The 24,909-nt window shown below is 41.7% G+C and overlaps 1 protein-coding gene across 1 annotated transcript in view; it reads left to right on the top strand.

Moving 5' to 3' along the window:
* Nucleotides 1-11,141, top strand: part of LOC138493140 (zinc metalloproteinase-disintegrin-like ohanin) — a 415,575-nt gene extending 404,434 nt beyond the window's left edge. The window contains exons 19-20 of the mRNA XM_069620331.1: nt 2,696-2,772; nt 10,825-11,141. Of these exons, the coding sequence (XP_069476432.1) occupies nt 2,696-2,772; nt 10,825-10,885 (138 nt within the window). The 3' untranslated portion in view covers nt 10,886-11,141. The remainder of the gene's footprint in view (nt 1-2,695; nt 2,773-10,824) is intronic.
* Nucleotides 11,142-24,909: the final 13,768 nt, after the last annotated feature.

The raw sequence follows: 24,909 nt of genomic DNA, 5'->3' as shown, positions 1-24,909 counted from the left end.
CTCTGCTTTGCCTCAGTGCTTTTCTGTGTCTGGCTAAAATTTGACTCTAGTGTAACCAGCCTCTCTTGCAAGGGCTTCACTCCCTGCACCACTGCATCCACCAACTAACTTCCTAGCACCTCTCTGAAGCTGTAAGAGAGGTCTTGCGCCTGCTTCCCCTTGCTCCATTCATATTCTGACATCCTCACGATGTCTGGGTGCTCTGTGCCAGTACCTACACTTGCAGGTTGAAATGCATGTTCATGCTGCATTCGTTCTGGATGATTTTAATATTTTTTATTTGTTTTTGTTTTGTGGCTAACGCCTTCTTTTCAGCATTGTATCCATACTGGTGTTTAGGGCGTGTTGCCTCTTAGAGCGTGATACTCTTCTCCTCAAGGATTGTGTCCTTTTACAATGAGCCTCCCTCACGAGAGGTGTTAATGTATTTATGAGTGAATTCTCACATCTCTTGTTTCGGATCACAGTTTCTAGTGGATCCGTGTTGGGCTTATACTGCCGTTCGCACGAGCCGTTCACTGAAGTGGCTGCTGTTCTCTGCACCTCTGCGCCCTGGTTCGGTATTCCCTGCAAGCCGTTTTTTTGCGTCGCTCATGCGACTCACTTCCAATTAGGCCTCGTCCCCACGAGGGAGGGGGCCGCTATGCTCCTCGCGACTCGTGGAAGGAGAAACGGGCCCCCCACTGTGTCAGTAATGTGACACGGGCCCCGTTTCTCCTCTGCTGCCTGCTGGTGCCTCTCGTGCTGTTGGCACCATGTCTAAATCTGGCTGCTGTGTGCCGCGTTGGCGATTGCCGCACCTATGACACAACTGTAATGAAGCCTTGCGTTCTCCTACATTCAACGCTGCTGTAAGGTAACAGCACTGAATGCCTTGCGTTCTCCTACTTTTAACACTTCAAATCCTACATGAGCTTATCTCTTAGCGCTACGTCTTGTACTAAAATATCAAATCATACATGATTTTATGCTACTACATCCAACATGTCTATGAGTCATATCAAAACGATCTGCAGTAAAAGGTGTACTTATCTTGCTGAAGAGCATGAAAAGAAGAGGAGTGTAGGACAGGAAGTGGCATGTAGACAGGGCAGGGATTGCCAAGGACTACAGTAACACAGAGAGCAGAGGGAAATATAGTTTTCCTTCGAGAAAATGAGTGGTTCAAATCATTTTCTGTTATTTTCTGTTATTTTGCTAAAACTGCTGTAGAGTAGTAATAAAGAAGTTGTAGCATTATGCCCGCCTGCGGTCTTGACATAAAATGCATTTTGGACCCTTTGTGTCCATCATCAGGGCAAATTTAACAATGATTTATACATGTATATGTCATTAACAAAACACTTTTATACATGATGGTTGCAAAGCTTCACTGGTATACTGAGATGGGTATTCACTCGCCTGTTCTTCCCTTCCTCAAAGGGTGCTCCCTGGCTGTATATCTGTAAAATGGTAAAAATAAAACTGGGAATCTAAACTCGGTCCAAAAGTGTGCCAGAGAGACATTCATTAGCAGTGTGTCTAAATCACACTCATAACTTGTGATTAGGGAATGTCACTCTCTCAGGTAAAGGGAGTGAGTAAATATCGTCCTCAATGTTCAGTTTCACAAGTCCTACGGTAAACAATAGTGAAAGCATACGTTCATATTTTGTTTACAGCTGTACTATGCCACTAGCCAAATACTGTGAGTGCACAGTTAGAGCACATACCTGGGCAATTGGTTTTTCAGTACGAAAAGGACCAATATAATATGAGAGCAGGCTTACAACTGAGAGCTTATTGTGGTGTGCGTGATCTGTAAGAAAAAATTGGAAACAATATTGAAATAGAACCCGTGGGTTCACACTTTCGGGGTTTACAGGGTGTGATGCTGTAAACCCCGAAACGAGTTTGACCATTCAAAAACAGTGATCTGTATGAACTCGTGTTGTACTAGAAGGTAGAAACGTGTGGTTGGTTCTAGTTTGCAAATTCATCAGAACGATTGTGTGTTTTGTTGTGCTACACAAAAAAATAAGAAAAAACTTGCTTACACCTTATGTATACTAACCTCACAGAGTGAGCTGTTTTTTAAATATTCGTTGGGGCGTCCATGGAAAGTGGTAAAGGGATGGCACCCATTTTGTCTGTTGTAATGAAAACTGTTTTTCATAAAAAATGATGAATGATTACATTGTTTTTTAACAGATTTCTGGCAAGAGTGCAGAGGATCTGTTCTATTATGGCACAAAGCATAGCTCGAGGTCATTAAAAGTGTGCAAAAGGGAGGGGTGGCCTGTCTTCCTGGTTTTTGTCTTAGAAGGGATGGGGCTGGGCATATGGAGGAATAGAAGTCGTGAGCCAAGAGGTATCCTACAATCTGAGTATTTCCATTTTACAAAGTGTCAATGTCGGGTTCAAATGGTACACCTTGAGTTTTAAAGAAGGGTTGTGACATATCATGCCAGTATTCTCATTTTCTGGCCACTCCATTGCTATAAAATAGACACAGATATATCTAATAGTATTTAGGGATTTTGCAGGTTAATCGATCATCGACATCAACCTTGTATTTCCCTTAACAACAAGGGTAATCATTACTGAGTGTGATACTAATGAGGAAGATATGATTAAGCCGAGTCCATACCTCATTAGGTCAAATACCTTGCACCTGCACTCATAGCACACACATTAACAAGAAATCCCTTTTCAGGTGTGTGCCAATGAGGAGAGTTGCCAGTGTCAAGAAGGATCTGAACCACCAGACTTCGAAAAGGCTGCCATCTTAAGGTGAGCTTCTATGTGGAAGAAAGATGAATAAAGGCTGTCACCCAGACAAAGAAGTACCAATGATCTCATTGGGCCTCATTACACGGTATGCGGTAACCATGGCGCTATTAGCTCCCAATTCTATTTTATGGTGACTTGTGTATGTTTATGTCGTGGTCTTGTATCTATGTCCTCGGTATGGTGCATAGTGCTTCAGAGTTCATTCTTTGCGCCACTGGAATCCTGAGAAGGTGTTTGAACATACATGAAACTCATTCTGGTACTCCCAGCTATCTCCATCATGCAATTCTAATCCACTGATAATTAATGAAATAGCAATGCTTGCATTCGAAGAACTTTTAACATAGAAGACAATTGTAAGGGATGACATAACAAACATCATTTATTAAGTCGCTTTTGCTTTTCCAAAGTCTCAAAATGTTCACTTCAACAAACCTACCTATTTCTGTTTTCCACATAATTATGGGCTGATCCTTACATGCACAAAAGGTAAAGCTGTGAGACGGATCTGATATCCACAGATACGGTAGTGCACAAGTCAAAGGAGCTTATTTTCAATCAAGTCACAGTAAAGCTAAAGACTAGAGAGATGGGGAGGCCTCAGGGTGGCTTAATGGTGGCAGTGAGTATTGCTTGGGCCTGTGAAGTACAAATATTAGCTGAGCATCCTGCCTGTTTATTAGTGGTGCAAATTGAAACTCAGAGTGAGTTAGACACCTCCTTGTTGGTGAATGTGTTGTCACGATTAATTAAGCGGTCACACTCAACAGGGAGTTCCTTTCCCCCAGAAGCAAGGTAGCACGCACCCAAAGCATTTATACAGATTCAACTTTAGTGAGGCCTCCAAGCCATCTTGCACCACCCCAACAAACATCCTCTATAGCCCAAATGAACTAAGAACCAGGCCGGTGTACAGAAAGAATATATATTTATTTAAGGGTTGACAAAACGGAATATCAACCAACATCAACCACCAATGCTGTGGCAACACCCAATATCACAGCTCCAAATTACTTTCCGTTATTCAAACAACAGAGGTAACATTTTGAAACATGCAGTCACAACTTACATCAGATTTAATTGCAAATTAACCAATAGAAAACATTCACAGTACAATGTAAAAATCGTTTTGCCTTGCCATGGAAAGACAAAGTTTGAGAAAGGAAATGAATGGGAAAATCGTTTTTTAGACTTTTATTTGAAAGGCACACTTGGGAAAAGGAACTCAAATGTGGAAATCGTTTTTCAACTTTTATTTAAAATGCAAGCTAGGGAAAAGGAACTCAAATTAGTTTTTCAACACACATTCAAATGAGAAGCAATGCTTGGTAATTCCGGTTTGGGATGCAAGGGAATAATGGGGAATTTCATTGTGCACCATCACATACAACTGAGGTGTAATGCTTGGTAATTTGGTTTTGGGATGCAAGGGAATAAATGGTGAATTTTGGTTTCCACTCTCTACATTCAATTGAATAGCAGCATTATAGGGTAACTTATTTTGAGATTATGGACACACCACTTCGGGACAGGAGTCAGGGGTTTCTGAAGGACAGTCACCCAAGTACTTTATTGTCTATACTGGCTCTAAGACACTCGGCCTGAACTTTATTGTTTCGAATTTTAACAACACTCATTCTGTGATTTTCTATATGGCAATTAATTTATTTAAGTTCAATTCAACAAGCTAAGGATCTACACAGCTTCTCCCCTCCCCACAATTTAATGGAAGTGATTAAGGTGGGCTGTTCCCAACACAATTCAATTTAAATGGATAGGGTGGTTTTCTATAGTTGAATTAATTTTAATTTGAATTAATACAATGTGCCAAGGGCCTTCCCAGTACCACCCCCCTATGTGAGATGGAGATTAAGTCTGGCTGTTTCCCCCACACAATTTTTATGGCATTTAGGATATCTCTACTTACATGGGAGGCTTTGGTCAGGGAAAAACAGCAGGGCTCCTCTGAGGACAGCACAGATCTGGTCAAGGGCTTCAGTCAAGGATTTTCTCCTCCACCCGGACTGCCTCTGGCTCCTCTGGTTGGGTCCCAGCTAGCTTCTAGATTTCCCTGTCACTGTCTCCAAAGCAAGGATTAAGGCCCCTCTGCTAGTTGTTCCTCTCAATAGCCCGGCACCAGGCTGCCTCTTGGAATTAAGTGGAAAAAGCCAAGTTCTGATACAAAATTGATCTCTCATAGGGCTTATGACACACCTACATTATCATAATTCCCATGGTAAGAATTGGCTATCAATCTCCCTTCACCTCCCACCAAGATGCTCACTGGCTGCTGATAGGACCAGGAGTTGGGGTGTGTGTATGATGTAGGCTCAGGGAGGAGAAAAATTCTTCATCCCAAAATGACACAGGATTTACCTTTTGGGGTTCTGAAAATCTAACAACATGGCAGCTATGCTAATTATTATGATAACTACATTAACCTCTATATTTTTGGATTCTACATTTTATGGCGATTCGGAAAATACACACGTTATTTCAGCATGGCCTTCCTGGGCAGAACCACTATCAATATTTCCAATTCCTCAGATTTATGAAAATGCCAGAATCATAATTTTGATCATAACCTAACATATTTACATCACACAAATGTCGCTTTTACATGGTCCCAACTGGATTTTTATACCCTTTAAAATTAACCTGGGGTTGGCTAGGACAAACCAATGTACATGTTATTCAAAAAATGTATTCAATGTTTAATCAATGGCACTGCATTATAGGTGCTCCCAGTTTCACTCTTACAATGGCTTACAATGGCCACCACCAATTCTTAGGTTTATATTTCTCCTTAAACATGTGACCTGCCATCTGCTCGTGACACTATTATTCTAGCCTCTTCTCCTGAGCTTCAAATGGCTTTGCTCAGTGCTAATGCAACATTAATGGGGAACCTGACCTTAAAGGTAATTTCTGTTGGTTGTGTTATCTGTAAATCCCATCATTTCAATCTACTTATTTGTATATCTTAGCATTTAAATTGAGAACCAGACCTCCTTCTCCTAGGGTTCCTTAGCCAAAGGGCTTGAGTTCAAATTTTCAAAGGCACAGACCTTCTAGTTTAGTGGAAGAAACACCAGCTGCACCCATCCTTCAGAAAATATAGCTTTAAATCAAAAAGATGTGCTTAAATGTACATTTTAGCATGATATGTATGCCTGCAGTCCATCAATACAATCTTTCTTTTCTACTACGTTAGAATAGAGGTAGATTCACTATTAATCTAGTGCACACAGGCCACAGTTACATAAGAACCAGTGTTCGTTTATGCAAACACGAAATAGGCCTTTCCCTAAAAGCATTGTCATTTTATGTGCTGAATTTATGTCTCTTTATTACTCATGAAGGTAATTTGTCATTCGACTTTAAGACATCATTCCTCCTTTTTAGTTTCTAAATTCACAGTATTTCAAATGCATTTATTTCCTTCCATGTGTACTTAGGCAGCCTTTAATCTGTCACATGTGCCTTCACACAAAGTCAGTATCTGCAGTGCCGAATGTCCTTGGAATCCATTGGACGCAGCTAACAATTTTCCCATTCTAAGTCTCACTTTTCCTCTGTGCCTGTACGTTCTAACAAAATAGAGGAAGGCCCATTCTCGCTTATTCACTAGGCCTTATGTTAAATTCACTGTTTTGTACTGGCTTTTATATTTCAATAGAACTGAGGCGGCTTCACATCTCACCATGGGGCCTAGCATGGCCTCTCTATCTCTGTTGCTCTGGCGCTGTCTTTTTACCCCACATTGTATTGTAATTACCTAGTGATAACACAGACAGAGTTCATGATTAAATTGGAGAAGGCAATGTTAGAATGGCACAATACCCAGGGGGGGGGGGGGCAATGGATTAATGTAACTGTGGATTTTAATACAGATTGTTTGGAAAGAACGGATAAGGTGGTGGCCCACCAATGCAGCATAAAACATAGGAAAGTGGGAAGTGCATGGGCCAGATTTTTCCGGCAATGGGATATGGGGTCTCTTAATGAGAACCTCACATGGGATTTAGATGGTGCCATGACGTGGAAACGTGGTAAGCAGAGTTCCAGAATTAACTTTATGTTTGTGTCAAGTGCAATGCTCCATTATTGTCAAAATTGTTACATTTTGACAGTTCTTCTAGTGATCATTCTGTATTATTGGGTAACCTTTTGCATCAGAATGTCAATAAGGAGAAACATATGGTGCCATCTGTGGAACTCAGCAAGGGAAAGAATCAGCTATCTTGAAATGATCGGGCAGTAAGGAGCTTTATGCAAGTGTTTAGAAAATAACTCAGAGGAAGTTCAGAGACGTGAAACAAAAGTAAATTATGTCAACTGAATTTGTTTCCTGACATTACACAATGTTTAATTATCCAAAAAGGGTTTCCTACCTTCAATGAAACCTTTAGGCAGAGTGGTTATATTCCAGAAATACAAGCCATAAAACAAGAAATGAGGAGGAACATTTGTTACTTGAATTCAGTGGAATGTAAAGGGTTAGACAAAGCCAAATGTATAAAACAGGAAAAAAACAAACTGAAAGTGGTCCAATGTCGCCTACCCACCAAGTTCAGGGTGAGGTTATTTCAAAGAATATCCTACAAAACTCAGACAACAACGTTTGGATGTTGGTAATTTCCAAAAGCAACTTCCAATTTTCTGTTCAAGAAAATCCTGTTTTAGAGACTAGGTGAATAGCCCATTTTGAACATCTATATTTTATTCAGTCTATGCTTGCTGATTCCATTATTAGTCAAGGGCCCCTGGACGAAATGGACTTTGTAACTTAATATTCAAGACTGATCCGATCTTTTGGGCCTTCATTTTATATAATCTATTCAAGACGACTCTGCAGAGAAAGACATTTCCATCGACTTGTTCAACATCAATTATTGCAGCCATCTATAAAAAGGGAAGCAAAATCGATCCTGTGAATTACCAACCCATAATACTGCTTAATGCAGATTCTAAGATATTTGTGTCTCTGATATTAGTGGAAGTAAAAATATGGACCGAAGTAAAGGGAATTATTAAACCCAATCAAATAGGCTTTAGACATGGTTTGGGAACGACAACAGCCGGCTTAGTAATTGTCCATCTACAACAGCTGGTCTGGCCTGGCAAAACAGTACATATGAGATATCAGATATATGTTGTGTGCCTTGATTTTTCAATAGCTTTTGACAAGGTGGATCAGTATTTATTATGGAATGATTGAAAAAATGGGGAATACATAATCATTTGCTTGGTATCCTTGTCCACCTGCATACTAATACCCACTTAAGGGTTACATTAATTCAGAGATGAAGCGTGTCCAGCGCAATTCCCATGGATAACAGGCAGAGCCAAGGCTGTATCCTGGCCCCAGTTTTATTTCATCTTTACTTGTCTGATTTGGACAAGGCCCTAACTAGACTTGCATTTATATCCCCTACGGTTTTTGATTGTGTACTGCATTGGCTTACATATGCCGATGATATATTATTGCTAGATTTCTCAAAGGTTGGAATATCTCACCTTCTTAATTCATTTGGTCAATATGCAGAAGATAATGCATTAACAAAACAATATGTCAAAGACAAAATTATCAGTGCTTAAATTAGGCAGGAGAGGATGAAAACCGGTTTGGTGTATGAATGGGCAGAAAGAAGTCCCAAATTTGAGATATTTGGGCTTTCAGATATATGCTGCTCAGGGTAAGCAGGCTTTGATTGGTCACATAATTGAAAAGCCAAGCATTTGCTATGTGAAATGAAACATCTGCAAAGTCTCTTTGGCAAAATGTCTCTGAAATCGGTTTTTAAGTTCTACGGGGAAAATATCTCCCCAATAGTTAACTATGATTTAGAGATTAACCATCAGCTGAGTGAATATAATATGGACCACATCAAGGGGTTATTATGGAGAAGCACCTTAGGCCTACAGCAGTCAAGACCAATGACTGTAATATGGTATGAGTTAGGCCTGGTGTCTATGAACACAAAAGTTTTATAAAAAAAATAGATAGCCTCTGATATATTTATACATCCACCTTCACATTCTATCTATGAGGCTTTCAATGTGAAATTTTACAAAGTTGCTAATTCAGCCTTTCAACTCTGTAAAATCCAATTGGAAAAAATGTCACTGATGTTCGAAAAGAATACTGAAATGTATATCTAGGTAAAAAACGTCTGTGGAAATATGATTGGCCTTGTCATGTGATACACTTGCAACTTATAAGAAAAACAAGGGCATAGGCATGAGTCAACGCAAAGTTGGTATCCCACCTCTATATCTCACAAAATATCCCTCATCAAGGTTTGCAAGATCTATTTTACGAACCATGTGTTACCCACATTTGAAAATCTCTATATGTGGAAAGTGAAGGGTATCAGTAGCCCGGATTGTAGACACTGCCAGCTAAATAATCACTAAGGCATTTGTTCCATGAGTGTACTTACCTTTAAGGAGAACAAGTAAGAAATATCAGCAAGCAAAACGTATTGCAAAACACAAAGTGAAAGAACTAAATAGAAGTTTTACTTATGTATACAGAGCAACCAAACAAGTGCAAAGGAGAACATGACCATGACAGGTGTGCCGGGAACTTCACTGTTTATGACATGCCCAGGAAACACAAAGGTGAAGTGGCCTGAATGGAAAAAAGGGTTTCAAAACTACATTAGGGCGGCCTGCGGTAACTCACACTCAGTGGAAAGAAAGCTAGCACTGCTCATGGATTTTTTAGGTTATGAGGGGCAGAGGACATATGACACTCTTCCAGACATAACAGGAGCGCGAGATGGAGATGACATGACAGATTTGGATATTGCCTTAAAGAAGATGGAGTTACCATTACAGAATACATGATTGCAACTTTTTTGGATGGTTTATCCAAGAGTTGAGAATTTCAACATGGGAGTTTTTTTGGAAACGATTCTCATTGGACCACTACCCTTTGCCTAAATTGATTACACTTTATTGTGTTCTATTGGAAATTGATTTATTGGCTTTTTAATTGATTAGATGTTGCATCCAAAATAGTTTTATTGGAAATAATCTATGGAGATTGTAATTGAATATGTTATGTTTATGCAATACATGTATGTACAAGTAACTGGTATCTTTTTTTATTTTGCTTTTTTTGTGGTAAAATTACCTGCTGTGTGTTAGGGTAAATATGTTAAACCTTGTAACACAATATACAAAAATACAAGTAGTGAGGGGCAGCAATACAAAAATACGCATAAAGGGAGGAAAAAACAAAAAGATAAGGTGTGAACAAAATATATTTCAGATGAGCAGTCATCAGTAAGGCAAGCACTATTTACAAAGGAGGTAGAGGAACAAAAAGAGCCTGAAAAATGATAAAAGAGGTTTCATCAGAATAATAAAAATCAAATACCAATCTTGAGGTGATAAGAAAGAGGTCCATGTATTATGAGGAATAAAATGAAGCACATATTTATAAAAATGTCACAAATCCCTACGGACATTTACATGTTAAAAGCCCATGGAAGTCAATGCAGACCTTTGCAAACTTGCTGTGAAGATCTAAATGAGTGGAAGTGATGTTCTCAGGATCGCACTGATTTGTTGACCAGTCGGGAAATCCCGAAAAGGCCAACCCAACATGCTGACTGTGCAGTTTGTTTGGCTGAAGTGGGCCAGTTTGAGGAACTACTGCACTGTACAGATGGTCATTTTGGCCAATGTCACTGCCCAAGTGTGCTTTAAAATCACTATTCGCAACATTTTACCAAAATGTTCACATAGGCAGTATTTTTTATTTTTATTACGTAGAGGAAAGAATTGACATTTGATAGTGCGGCCCATTTTGTCTTGGTGCAAAGGCCCATTTTATGTTCCAGTCAGATCCAGGATGGTATTGTGGAAGGCCAAGAACAATGGGGATGTAATGTTGGAAAGCAAAGCATAGGTGGGCTATGTGGTGTCATATATCTCTCATACAATAGGTTTATTTTTAGGGCAGTCCAAAGTCCTGCATGTGTAAAAATGCTGAAATATGTTAAATTCTTCATATGTTTGCATTTCTTTATTTTGCAGTTTGGTGAAACCAGTGCCTGAAGCCTCTCCTTCAAGCGAAGACGGAGCAGAAGCCGCATAAGGAAGAAGGCTCTCTAGAAGAACATGTTCACCATTTTATGTTGCAAATTTTCTATCACATATTTCTTTCTTATAGTGGCAGCATATTTTACATATATACACAATATAAAAATGATAGATTTGAAATTAAGAGTCTTATTAAACACTTGCATTATCAGTGTTGTAAAAATCAAAAATAGTAGATAAACTTTGCTTTGCACACTAATTGATCGTTTTAGGCATTTAATGGACATATTCTAACAGCACACATTTTCTGATAAAGGTTTCTCAGCAAACAATGTGCGTGCTCTTGAGTATTGTTTTAACTCACTGTTCAATTGTTTTGTGAAAGCAAAAAGAAAATATCGAGGCTCAGTACCCCAAAAGGAAATGCACCAACATGGGTGTACAAAGGTACACAGATCTTTATTCTACAACTGAACAGTTTCAAAGGACAAAGCAACAGATAGCTATCAGGCCCTCAGTACAACACAGCAAATACCAGTCCTGTTTGGTGTGTGAAGTGAGTGGGGCTGTAGGCCAGAATGGTCATGTCTTTTATACAATATGTAATCTGATGTCCAGCCCATTTGCAGGTTAACCATTTCTTCGGGCTAGGGGTCCATGCCGAGTTTGTTCCTAATTTATGCATCTATACATTTACGGATTATCCTTAATACATACTCCAATAGGTTACAATAGCAATGTCTTTGGATTCTACATTAAGCCTTCGTACATATTCTTATACAATATAGTCAAACAAGTGTTCACATTAAATGCTCGAACAGTATTGTGCATAATATATGTTCATGGATTAGTATCATTGGTACAGGTAATCCTCTATCCACAGGTCAACGAAGGACAAGGTCTCATTACATGACCCTAACATTTGGCCTGCGGGCAGTTTAAGCATTAACTCATATGCGGAGGTCAAGATGACCATGTTACATGCTTGTTTGTTTGTTTGTTTTATTCACTTATAATGCACACCAGACCCGAAGGTAACCGGGCGCAGCAGTACAGAAAATGCGAAGCTTAGGTTACAGGGTGGGGTCATGGGATACATACACTGTACAAATACAAAATACAAATATAGAATGCAAAATATCACAGTAGGGCAGCAGTTGCAGTTTACATGCAGAATAAATACAAAATATGATCAAGACAGTCTATGTACAGGTACTATGTGGGCGAAAGCTCAACGGTCAGGTGGGCAAAGTGGGTGGGACCATAAGATCATGATGAAATGTATGTTCCGGGGTGGGGTGAAGGATAAGTGGGCGCCAGTAGGCTATTCATTGGCAATCCTTAGCAGATTTATGTAGTTATTTCTGAATTTAGGGAAGGGCTGTGCCTCGCGTAGAGGATTAGGCAATGAGTTCCATAATTGAGCTGCTTGCATGCATAACAACACTGTCCACCATCTTAGAACACAGGGTAACTTTGGAGTGAGAATCAAAATGGCGGATGAACCTAAAATGGCGGCTAAAACTGATCTAAGGTCAGGCCTTGTAACGCAGATTTCTTCGCAGAGCGACTGGGCTTAGGCCAATATATACAGTAAAGGAGGCGTGATATGATTTCCCATTCGACAAACCCTCCTTTTGGCCTAAGCCAAGCGCTAAACTACTTCTAGTCACTTTACGACTAACTCCACGTCTCAACGTCCATACACCCTGAATCACTATCAGAGATATCAATTGCCATTAAATCGGTTACTAGAATTTCTTTCAGCACATATTCATTGGAGTTCTTGTCTGGGGCGTATACCTTGCGTCCTAATGTACCCATCGCCTGTGCGCAACACCCTCCTAACATCGAAGATATACCAGGAAGACATTGTATACAACAGCAAAGAAACAGCAGGATTCCTAGGATAATCAACAAGACCGAAAGTCGCTTCCACCCCCAAGATTGCAAGTAATTCCAGAACCAAGCGCTAAGATCCCAGTTTCCCTCAGGAACATGCACTTCTGAACTAAAGACATGTAGATTCTGCATTGCCTTGAAGATTGTTGGGGTGGAATCTGGCACGAAAACACAGCAAGCGGACCCCACTAATTTACATACCCCTCCACGTTCAGCCAGGATGACATCTAATGCCATCCGGTTCTGAAGTGCTACTAACCTTATTGCTTTCTGTTCTAAAGTCATATTATAGAGAATGTCAGTGGTCCGATTGATGGTTCTCTCCAGCACTCTTGCTAGTCTCCTGATATCCTCAGAGTTCATTATTTGTCCCCAAAATGGCACAAAGGATTTAGCTACATCACCCAGAATTTGTGTTGAAGTGTCTCCAAACTCGTCCCGCCGTGGATGAGCCTTTGAAACTTCAATGGTACTGGCTATGAATACCCCGGGTAACAGGATCCCTAAATAACAAGTTCCCTGCCAATCCCTGGGTAACCATGGAAATGCTACATTACCGCAAACAAAATAGACATGTTCGCCTACATACAAAGGTCTGTCCTTCCCAGTCAAATTTGCAACGTTGGCGCAACCTTTAAAACCACCCATTGACTGAGTACCATTCCTTTGTATGCAGAAAGAAACTGAATCGGGGCTATGGTTAACAGTGTAAGAAGGAGGCGTGGCATCCTTATTGCCTATAGGAGCCATTTTAAAAGAAATCAAGGATTGAAATGGACGAGACAATCTATCAGAAGGCCTAATAGAAGCAACATTAGGCTTACTCCTATTTGCAAAGAGCAAGCATCCCAAGGGAGTCAGAACACGTTTTTCAAACTGATTCAAATTAGTCCCATCAAAGTTCTCTGAGATGCTATCCTTCCAGCGACCAAAGAATCGTGCTCTAAGAGAAGCATAGCATTCAGTTGTCAAAGGTAGAGGATGAATATACCAACCTAGCCCCTTATCCCTGTGTTACGGTAAATGTGAACAGACCCAACAATTAGATTTGTTAAAGATGGCATGTGTAGCATTCATGATGAGTAATGGTGTATTATTATGATATCTCTGTCTGTGCTGAGAGTCTCTAGGAGATAGAGTATGCAGATGCACAAAAGGAGTAGAAACAGTAGGTACATTTTCAGTCGGTAACATATTCTCAAGCGGATGCACTTCTTCTAGATACAAGAAGCCTAAAACAATGACTATTATAAAACCAATTAACATTATCACAAAACAGCAGTATGTTTTCAGGGCCCACGTAACAGTTTGTCCATTTTCACAGCTGGTCGCTTGTTCAATTATCAGTCCTGTACGAGCGGTAGCAGGCATTGTAATCTTCAAATGAAAACACCAGTGTTCTTAGCTGACAACCTCCAGGCCGAGCGTCTTCTTAGTCCTTCCACAAACCCTAGCCAACAGAATCCCCTTTTCAAACAATTAATCGGGCCAAAAGGCAAGCCCTTGATGACTTTCTTCTTCTCCGAGTGCACGGCCGAACCGTGTGGTAAGTCTATTTCCTTGGACGCAGATCGTACCTTGTGATCCCTGGTACTGATTGATCCGTGAACAACGTGTCGTCACTTCCCACTGGAAGCGGCAAATGAGCGGAAGCAAGGTCAGAGGCACAATTGGGGATTGCCTCTGGAAACAAGATGGTTGGAGTGTGTGGGGATGAAATGGCTGTTTCCCCAGACCTCACAGGATCAGGGAGAATCCCCAACACACGTTCGACGCTGGTTACTGCTTCGGGATCATTGGTTGCAGTACTGATGAGGGGTTCTGCTTCTTCTGTATCGTATGGCACTGGGTGTGGAATCTTCTTGGTATGTGTCACATGGATACAATTTTTCCAGCCTGCCACCCGCACCGCAGTCTGTGTGACCAGCAGGACTTGGAAGGGGCCCCGCCAATGAGGTGCGAGGCAAGAAGATCGCTCGAAGGATTTTACGAGGACCCAATCCCCAGGTCGTATGCTGTGACCGGGGCCCTCGTATCATACAGGTAAAGCCTCTCGCACCCGCTGATAAATCAAATACAAGTTTTTAGTCAACTGGCTACAGTAATCTGAAAGAAGTACATTTTCAACATTTCGCAAAGAACGACATTTTGGAACATTCCAGATATTAGCAGGCCTCCCCATAACCACCTCAAAGGGAGAGAGCCCAGTCTTATTTTGAGGGGTTGAACGCATTGATAATAACACGATCGGTAAGGCGTCTGGCCATTTTAGTTTGGTGTTGGCACATGTCTTAGCGAGCTTGTTTTTGATGATGCCGTTGTGTCTTTCCACTAGTCCGACACTCTGAGCGTGTCTGGCCGAATGGAATCGTTTATCGATCTGCAATCCAGCACATATTTGCAGAATTACAGCAGCGATAAAATGTGGACCATTGTCCGACCAGATGACTCTTGGTAGCCCGAATCTCGGGAAGTACTCTTTTAACATAGTCTTTGCAGTGGTCATGGCTGTAGCGTCTTTAACAGGAAAAGCCTTAACCCATTTGCTAAAAGCACAGATGACGACTAACACGTACTTTAGATTATTACACCGTTCCATCTCAATAAAATCAAAATGGATGACCTCGAAGGGGACAGAAGGTGGACCAAAACTACTCCTAGGAGTTGATGTGCCCTTTCCCACATTATGCTGCAAACAAATCATACATTCCTGAACAAAGCGTTCAGCTACTTTAGAGATTTTATCATTTACCCATACTTCTTCCAACATTTTTGTGATTTTACGAGCACATATGTGTGTGGGACCATGAGCCATAACAACCATCATCATAATGTACGCGTCGGGAAGTAGCCACTTCCCTTCAACTCTGTCCACCCAACACCCATCATCATCAAGTTTCCCCAAGCCCTCAGTCCATTTCTTAGACTCTTCTAATGTGGAATCAGCTTGGATATCCCTTACGGAATCAATACCTTCATCCATAGTACAGACATTTGTGGCCTCCTTTGAAGTATACATGTCTGAAGAGAGATCAGTGGCAGTCTGTTTGGCTATCTGATCAGCGAAAGCGTTCCCTTTTCCTACATTATCTGCAATCTTCTGATGCGCTGCGCATTTTACGTTAGCTGGCTGAGTAGGGAGTGCATGTGCTGAGAGTAGCCGTACTATCAAGGAGCCATGATGGATTTTTGGACCATGTGAAGTCAAGAACCCTCTTTCTGACCAAAGTCTCCCAAAGTTGTGAACCACCCCAAAGGCATACTGACTGTCAGTGTATGTATTCAAAGTGAGCCCTTCGGAAAGTTCACAAGCTCGGGTGAATGCTATAATCTCTGCGGCCTGCGCAGAGTTATGCATGATTCTCTTGGTTTCCACGACCGTGCTCAATGTAGTGATTGCATAAGCAGCTGTGAATGTACCATCCGGAAGTTTGCAGCAGGAGCCATCGCAAAACAGCTCCCCTTGTGGATTGTACAAAGGAGTATCTTTCAGATCAATTCTACCCTTTGGGCCTGATCACATCTTTAGCGGTAACCCTTACATCCGGCGGTAGCGCTATTAACGCCGGATTTAAGGGTCCGCCAAATCAGGACTTCAGCAGATTTCGGCCCAGCTCTGAGCTGGGGGAAATCCGCTGAAAATTTGCGCTATTACCGCCGGCAGGAAATCCACCGGCGGTAAGAGCGCGAATCTTCCCCATTGAGCCCAATGGGGAATGGGGCATTTCCGAATGGGCTCAATGGGGAATGGGGAATTACATTACCGCCGAACTCGTGATCCGGCGCTATTAGCGCTGGGGAGTTTGGCGGTAGGGCTAATACCGCCGGCGGTAATACCACTGGCATTACCGCCAAAGTCGTGATTAGGCCCTTTGTCTCTTGTTAGGTAGTATAAAGGCAATCATGTGACTCTTCGTCACTACAAGCAGTACCTTGCGGGAAAGGTAAGAGTTCAGATGGATTAAGAACACAACACCTCTTAATTTGTATGTGTGGTGCAAACAAGATCAATTCATATCTCGTCAACCGTGTGGAAGTGAGGTGTTGCGTTTGAGTTCTGTTCAGTAGAACATCCACTGAGTGAGGTACCATCAGGGTTAAAGCATGGCCTAGGACCATCCCCTCACTCTGTTTTACAGACGCAGCAGCGACAGCTCGCAAACATCTTGGCAAAGCGCATGCTACAGGATCAAGGGCGGAAGAAAAGTAACCACACGGCCTATTCTTCCCTCCATGTTCCTGCGTTAATACAGCCAAAGCACACCCATCACATTCATGCACAAACAACACAAAGGCCTTTTCATAATTTGGTGTGCCCAAAACCGGTGCCGAGCACAATGCAGTCTTGAGCAAATCAAATGCACGCTGGTGCTCCATGTTCCACGGCAATGGCGAAGAAATGCCCTTCTTAGTCAGAGCCAACATCGGCTTAATCACTAGTGAAAAGTTGGGGATCCACTGCCTACAGTAAGAAGCCATTCCTATCAAGGCTCTAACTTCTTTCTTTGTATTTGGGACAGACATGCTAGAAATTAGTTTTATCCGTTCAGGGGTCAATCTTCTTCCCTCCTTTGACAGGCGATTTCCTAAATAGGCGCCCTCCTGACAACAATATTGACATTTTTTAAGCAAAGCTTTATGTCCATGTTTATCCAGGTGAATAAGCAACAACACAGTGCCCTCCTTAGAGTCAGCAGCTAAAAGCAAGTCATCAACATATTGAAGCACTGTACAAGTAGAGGGCAACTCAAGGGTATCGAGCTGTTCTTTCAAAGCCCTACTGTAGATGCTTGGAGTTTCCGTGTAACCTTGCGGTGCACGGATGAAGGTAAACGAGCGTCCCCCTAAGGTGAACGGGAACAGGTATCTACTGTCCTTATGTATAGGAATACTAAAGAAAGCATTCTTTAGATCCACAAGACTAAAGTAAGTAGCTGAAACCGGGATCATAGTCAATATCGTCGTCACATCAGGTACAATTGGAAATTGTGGAGCGACAATCTTATTGATGGCACGCAGATCAATTATGAAACGAAAAGGAATTGCATTATCGCCTTTATTGTACACGGGTAAAATCGGACTATTGCATAAACTACCTGCAATTTCCTCAATCACCCCTCGATGCACAAAATCGGAGACGATGCATTTCAAAGCTTGCTCACCATCGACTGAAATCTTATATAGTGGAATACGTGGCAGCTTTGCTCCATGTTTCAAGACAATTTTAACAGGCTCAATTTGCAAAACACTGACATCATTGTAGTCAATTCCCCACAAACACTCTGGAACATCACTAAATTCCAGCGGAAAAGGTCTAGTCAAGAATTGAGAGACAGAAAATTGTTGTGGTGAAATCGTCAAATGCACTCCATCAGAGGAACAATTAATTACCGCATTTAATTCCTTCAACAGATTCAACCCCGGCAAATTCTCTCCACAATTCGAAGTCAAAAGAAATGGACAATGGTCCGTAAAGGGACCCAAAGAAACAGGTACCAGTGAAGAAACCGGACAGACAACTGGTGTGCCAGAAAACCGTACAGAAACGTTAGTTTGCCCTGACAGTGGAATGTTTGGAACCCGAGAATGATCAATGGAACACTTCTATGCCCCTGTATCTATCAATAATAGATGTTTCCTATTTCCCACTATCATTTCAACATAGGGACCTTTCTGATTAACGGGAATAGGCGTTGATTCCAAACCCTGCTTCGGGCAATCCTAGCGAAACAGAATGTCATCAAAAGGAAGCTCTTCAGATAGTTAAGCGGCAGAAGGATGATCAAAAATGTTTCTACTATCCACACTTGATGCCTCATTGTCCTGTGAAAAAGGTTGCTGTGAATCTTGCGAAAACTGACTTCTAGCAGGGCCCCCTACACCCAGGCGACCTCTGGATCGTCTGCCCATATTCCCAAATGAGTTCTTTGACCTCTGTCGGAGGATTGGGCATTGTGAACGCCAATGACCCTCTTGCCTACAATAGTCACACTGGTTAATGTTTACAGGACCCAAGGGCGTGTTTCCCTGTGGAACATACTGACCTCTGAATTGTGAATTTCCCCCCTAGGGCCTCTAACAATTTGCTGTAATAATACTTTTGTCTTCAAATCACCTCTCATCTTTTCAACTCTTTCTTTTTCATGATTGACACGATTCACGTAGTACAGAGCCATATGCAGTACTTCTGATTGAGACTTCGCTTGCCAAGTGCTCTCAGAAGACATCATTTGAGACTGGATGTCAGGCAGCAATCCACGCACAAATTTATCTACGAATAATCTTTTCCCAGACTATGTTCCTAAGTCCTGTCCACTGAAAAATGAAAATACCGGTTCGAACCGATTAAAGAACTCGGTAGCACCCTCAGACTTCCCTTGAACACAGGCAGTAAGCTTGTCCCAAATAATTCCCTTTTCGGGAATTATAGTTTTCAGTTTCGCAACTATTCTATCAGGTAAAGTTAATATCACCTTTGGCGGTCTTTCGCCAGCTGGCCTTTCTCCATCAAGTGTAATTATGTTAGTCCATGTGTCTCCTAGCCCTGCTACATCGTCTATAGTTCTAATATGTTTTCACAAGTCAACAGGCAGAAGCACGGGAAATAACAGATCAATATCACTTAGCTTGAATACTGAGGATTGCAAACAGACTCTATTTCTTTGTAGAACCTTGTCAGATTCTTCCTAATGTCGGGAATAGATTGTCTAATAGTGTTCACCTCCTGTCTCGAGAACGGGATCTGAACGAACTGTGCAGGAATAGGCTGAGCTGGCGGACCTGCTACAGCGTTAGCAGGAATCTCTACTTTTGGGACAAATGTCAGAGGAACCTCTCTTATAGGCAACTGAGAAGTAGGCAACTCCGAACGCTTACTAAGCAACAGAGCCAAATCGAGCGCTAAAACAGGCGAAGAAGTGTCAAACGAAAAAGCTCTCTTGTAAATACTCAATAACTCTGCGGGACAAAAAATCTTTCTTTTTACACACTCATCCTGTAGGTATTCTACCATTACCTGTATCACTTTCCTCTGCATTTCTGGCGTATACTGACTATACGTGTCATTTACTTCAACGGGATTTATCGATGTATCTGAAATCCATCTAATCGCGTCTTTCGTGCAAATCCGCGTTTCCTCAGATATCGATTAAGGAACCGTTTCTGCACATACATAATGTCCAAACTATCTCCATCTTAATCTTCATTCTGTAATCTTTCCAACTCCTTTCTATACTCAAATACCCTCTCAACATGCTCTTGTACTTTCTCGACAGTATCTGTAGAGAATGCTAATGTGTTCAGATCCCTCAACCCTTGTGGGAGATCTGTATCATTTAACCTGTCCCACATTACACACAAATGAATTCCTAATCCCTTAATAAAAACATTTTTCTCTGGAAAATTGTCCATATTAGAAAGTGTGGCAAAAACATTAGCTTGATCACCCTTCTCCATACAATGCCTAGCCCATGCAGTTAACTCACGTTTCTTCTCTGGAGGTTAGTATTGCGAGTGACCACCCTCGATCCCGCTCCCCGATCTACTACAAGCGGTGTAGAACCACTCGGAAGAGGGAGAGTAGGCACATTTTGAACATCAGTTACAGCAGGTAAAGCGGAGGAGCAGGTAGGGGAGCAGCGACAAAAGGAGGACCAACAACTGGAGGAAGAGGAACAATAGGAGGAGTAACAGGAGCAGGAGGAGCAGGAGGAGGCAAAGCAGCAAGAAGAGGAACATACGGAGGTGGCGCAGTGGCACCAGGCCTTTGTTCATTCAACAATTTATCGATAAGTTCATCGGCATTATGAAGTCTTTAGAAGGATAGATTTTCTGGATACCAAGTGAGAAAGCCTTATCCATATTCCTAGCTGACTCAGACTGTTTATCTTGGTCATATAACAACGCTTTTTCGGCATTCGTCTTATGACGGCATGAATGTTTTTCTCTACTCTTAAGCTGCTGCAAAGCTTCTTTTTTCCAATTCTGTAATACGTCAAATGCTGCAGGTTTAGACTTTTTCTTTAATAATATAGATTCTAAATACTCAATACGAGGGATTTCAAAACTACCATTGATTGGCCATTGAAGTTCGGAAGCATGTCTAGTTTGTCTGTGCCAAATATAATTAAATACCATACAACCAATGCCGTGCTTACAGTACATAGTACATGCCGGCGACTCCTCCATTGGCGCCGGTCAGCCAAATTCCAAAGATTGTCTATCACTGCGGAATAACGCCGTGAAGCAGGCAGACAATTTCCCAGGCATATCAGAATACTGGTGTTACCTGGTCAATAATTGTACTCGTGAGTGCAATGGACCAAAACAAATTATTAGGATACTTAAGAATCGGGTCATGACTCACCTAATCAAATCCTAAGGAGGTCTGATCGGATTTCAAAGTTTTCTAACAAAGTTTCCCTCGTGTTTGGTGATTTCGGCAAATCTGCCTGCCTTGATATGTGGACCCTCGTCAAGATGCCGACTCAGACCGCATGCTCACTGTCCAGTGATCGGGCAGTGCAGCGCTGCTGAGGTGTCGCTTCTCATTCAGGAAAGGGGTCCCCTTTACACTGTCCGATCCCGGTCCGATAGCCGCGTCAACCTTCAACGAGTTGGCATCAATCTTGAGGGTCCCTATTTGGGCGCCATCTATGAAAGCAAAAAGAAAATATTGAGGCTAAGTACCCCAAAAGGAAATGCACCAACACGGGTTTACAAAGATACACAGATCTTTATTCTACAACTGAACAGTTTCAAATTACAAAGTAACAGATAGCTATGAGGCCCTCAGTACAACACAGGGAATACCAGCCCTGTTTGGTGTGTGAAGTGAGTGGGGCTGTACATCAGAATGGTCATGTCTTTTATACAATATATAATCTGATGTCCAGCCCATTTGCAGGTTAACCATTTCTTCGGGCTAGTGCTTCATGCCGAGTTCGTTCCTAATTTATGCATCTATACATTTACAGATTATTCTTAATACATACTCCAATAGGTTACAATAGCAACAGTGTGTCTTTGGATTCTACATTAAGCCTTCTTACATATTCTTATACAATTTAGTCAAACAAGTGTTCACATTAAATGCTCGAACAGTATTGTGCATAATATATGTTCATGGATTAGTATTGTTGGTACAGGTAATCCTCTATCCACAGGTCAACGAAGGACTAGGTCTCATTATATGACCCTAACATTTGGCCTGCAGGCAGTTTAAGCATTAACTCATTTGCAGAGGTCAAGATGACCATGTTACAAGCAGAACAACACTGTCCACTATCTTAGAACACAGGGTGACTTTGGAGTGAGAATCAAAATGGCAGATGAACCTAAAATGGTGGCTAAAACTGATCTAAGGTCAGGACCTTGCAACACGGATTTCTTCGCAGAGCGACTGGGCTTAGGCCAATATATACAGTAAAGGAGGCATGATATGATTTCCCGTTCGACAGTTTCTCCACTTTTCTTGAGCCCTTGATGTCCTGAGGATTTAGCAAGTTGTTTGACTCGTAATTTTTAGAACTCGCTGTTGACATGGTATGTATGTATAAAAGGTGTTTCTAAAGAGTGATCCTTGTTGGCAGGCAATGGAGTGCTGTACATAGCAGGGACAATTGTATACAGAATAAGGCATCAGCAAGGTGGGCTCCATTGGTGATGATAGGAGAGACAATGGGTGGCTCTCTAGTGTGGAAGTCAGTAGCTGAGGAACTGTCTGAAAAGTAATGTTTTGAACTCTTTCCTGAACTGGCGTTAGGGCCTTGAGGATGTCAGATTTTGCTCCACAATTGAAATTGATCTAAAACTGTTACTTGTATGATCTGTCTTTTCCTGAAGCCTTGATTTTATGTGCCTTGGATAAGAGATATGCAAATTACACAGGATGCTTGTACACATGTAGCATATTGGGCTTGCCCTAGGGCTAATCTGCGTCCATGTTAAGGGTTTGCTAAATAGCAAGCAATCTTCCAGTCTTATAAACCTGAGAGTATAATGTCCCGGTAATACTGTCATTCAGTGCCATATCATTCAATACAGTCATGTATTATCTTCATATAGAATACAAAGCGCAATGTAAAAAAAAGTCATCTTAAATTGGAAATTATTGTGAGCACACAATCTATACACAGAATTGAGCATTTCTAATTCAAATGCTAATGTGTAAATACCATTTAGATGCACGTATTTTCTTCGTAACTTCCAAAATATCACGGTATTTCGCAGCATTTGGGTTGCCATAATTGCTACCATTGTTCTCAACATTCTTAATAGAAACCCACAGCTAATTTTAGTTTACTGAAAAATCTGCTTTTATTTCAGAAAATGAAAAGATGAATCCTCTGCGAGACCTGCTACTTTTTTATCTGTTGGTGCACTTATTTGTTTGAAAGGGATACTAATTGAATTTCAGCACTGAAATGACATTTTCCAAATACTTGCTCAAGGCTGAAGTGCCTCGCATTTAGAGAAGTAACACCGTTTGTAATCTACTGACAAAGAAGAAATGAGCAGAAGCCTGCATTTGCCAGAGTCAGGTCAGTGGGTTGGAAGATTCCAATGACTGGACTGGTGGGTGTAATTCTTTTCAGTGTACCTTTTTCCCAATCCCCAAATAGCAAGACAGCTGGGAGGTTCTCTTCAGGACTTGAAACCTCTACTACACCTCTGAAGCCATTTGCCTTTAAATGTATGTATGCATTGGATTTACAGAGCACAAACAAAGCTAGGAAGCAACAGGGTGCTGTACAAAGGGTCCACACACTGGAGTTACGGCTAGGGCATAGGGTGGTAGAGGAACTGGAATGGGTAGGGGAAGTCAAGCAGGGACTCCAGAGGGGGAGTTGTAAAGTTGACTTGAGCGATAAGTAAGATTTTCTTTGAAGAGTAGGGTGCCCAGTCCTAAATGTAGTCTTTACTCAACTTTGCAAATCGGCTATCATGAAAACCGTATAGTCAGGGTTGACGGTTTGCCATGACAAGAGCAGCCCGTCTCAAGATTGGGATGACTGTCCTTCAATTAACCAAGACCTATGTCTACCATGTTCAGTTGAAAAAACACTTCAACTTTGAGGGTCATGGAAATACAGTAACACATGTGACACATGTTCATTTCCCAGAATCCTTCAATAGTGCTCTGCAATACTGACTAAATATTCACCGACACTGCGTAGTCCACAACGAAAAATAGAAACTTAACCATAAAAGAATGCTTAACATCATAACTAAGTTGCTGCTTCACACAAAAGAATTAGATAAATGGAGCGAAATGTCTTACTACAAAACCTGCAAATTATTCAAAGGGCACATGCACGGTGTGTTTCCACGCTCGTGGTTGGAGTATCAACACAAAGTGACCTCAATTCAGGTTCTCTAATGAAGTAGGCTACTGAGGCGAATTATTATGTTATTTAAAGATCTTTTCAATGCTCTGCAGGATTGGAACCCAAATCTAATCACTCACTCAACAACACTTGACACTGTGCCATCTTCCTTTGACACTCTACATTATTCCTTTCGCCTCTATAATTTCTTGCTTCAAGTTTCATGCACCTGTCTGTGCTGCTCATAAACAGATCTTGTCTTTTGCCTCTTTTACTGACATCTGGCATCAACATCGCACTGATTCTCTTATGGCCGCTTTGATGGCGAAGCATTGCATGTATCTTCATCCCGCCCAAAAGGAAATCTTCTTTTTGGCTGCCACTTCTTCCTATACTGTGCTCTATGCATATTGTCTCAACCATCTCAGATTATGGGCCTCATTACGACCCAGGCGCTAATGGGTTAACGGCGCCGTAAAAGGCTGCAGAGCCGTTAACCTATTAGCGCCTAATTACGAGGTCCCTTTGCGGGACCCGACCTTAACGGCTGGTGTAGACCAGCCGTTAAAGTAGGGACCCGCAAAGGGATCTTGGTGCTAATTACGGTGCCGCAATTTGCGGCACCGTAATTAGCGCCTTCCCCATTCCCATTTAGCCCTATGGGGCAAAAATGGGAATGGGGAAGGGCCTTGGAGGAAGGGGGAATTACCGCCCCGCCAACCTTGTAATGGGGTGGTAATTCCCCCTTTCTCCATGGCGGAGTCGGTAATTTACCGGCATGGACCATGGTGCTAATAGCACCATGGTCTTCCGCCAGGGTCGTAATGAGGCCCTTTGTCACTGTGTGTGT

The sequence above is a fragment of the Ambystoma mexicanum genome, chromosome 10 (genome assembly GCF_040938575.1).
Source record: "Ambystoma mexicanum isolate Mex_15411 chromosome 10, UKY_AmexF1_1, whole genome shotgun sequence".
NCBI lineage: Eukaryota > Metazoa > Chordata > Amphibia > Caudata > Ambystomatidae > Ambystoma > Ambystoma mexicanum.
The sequence above is the reverse complement of the archived record's forward strand: the minus strand, read 5'-3'. Positions and strand labels throughout refer to the sequence as shown.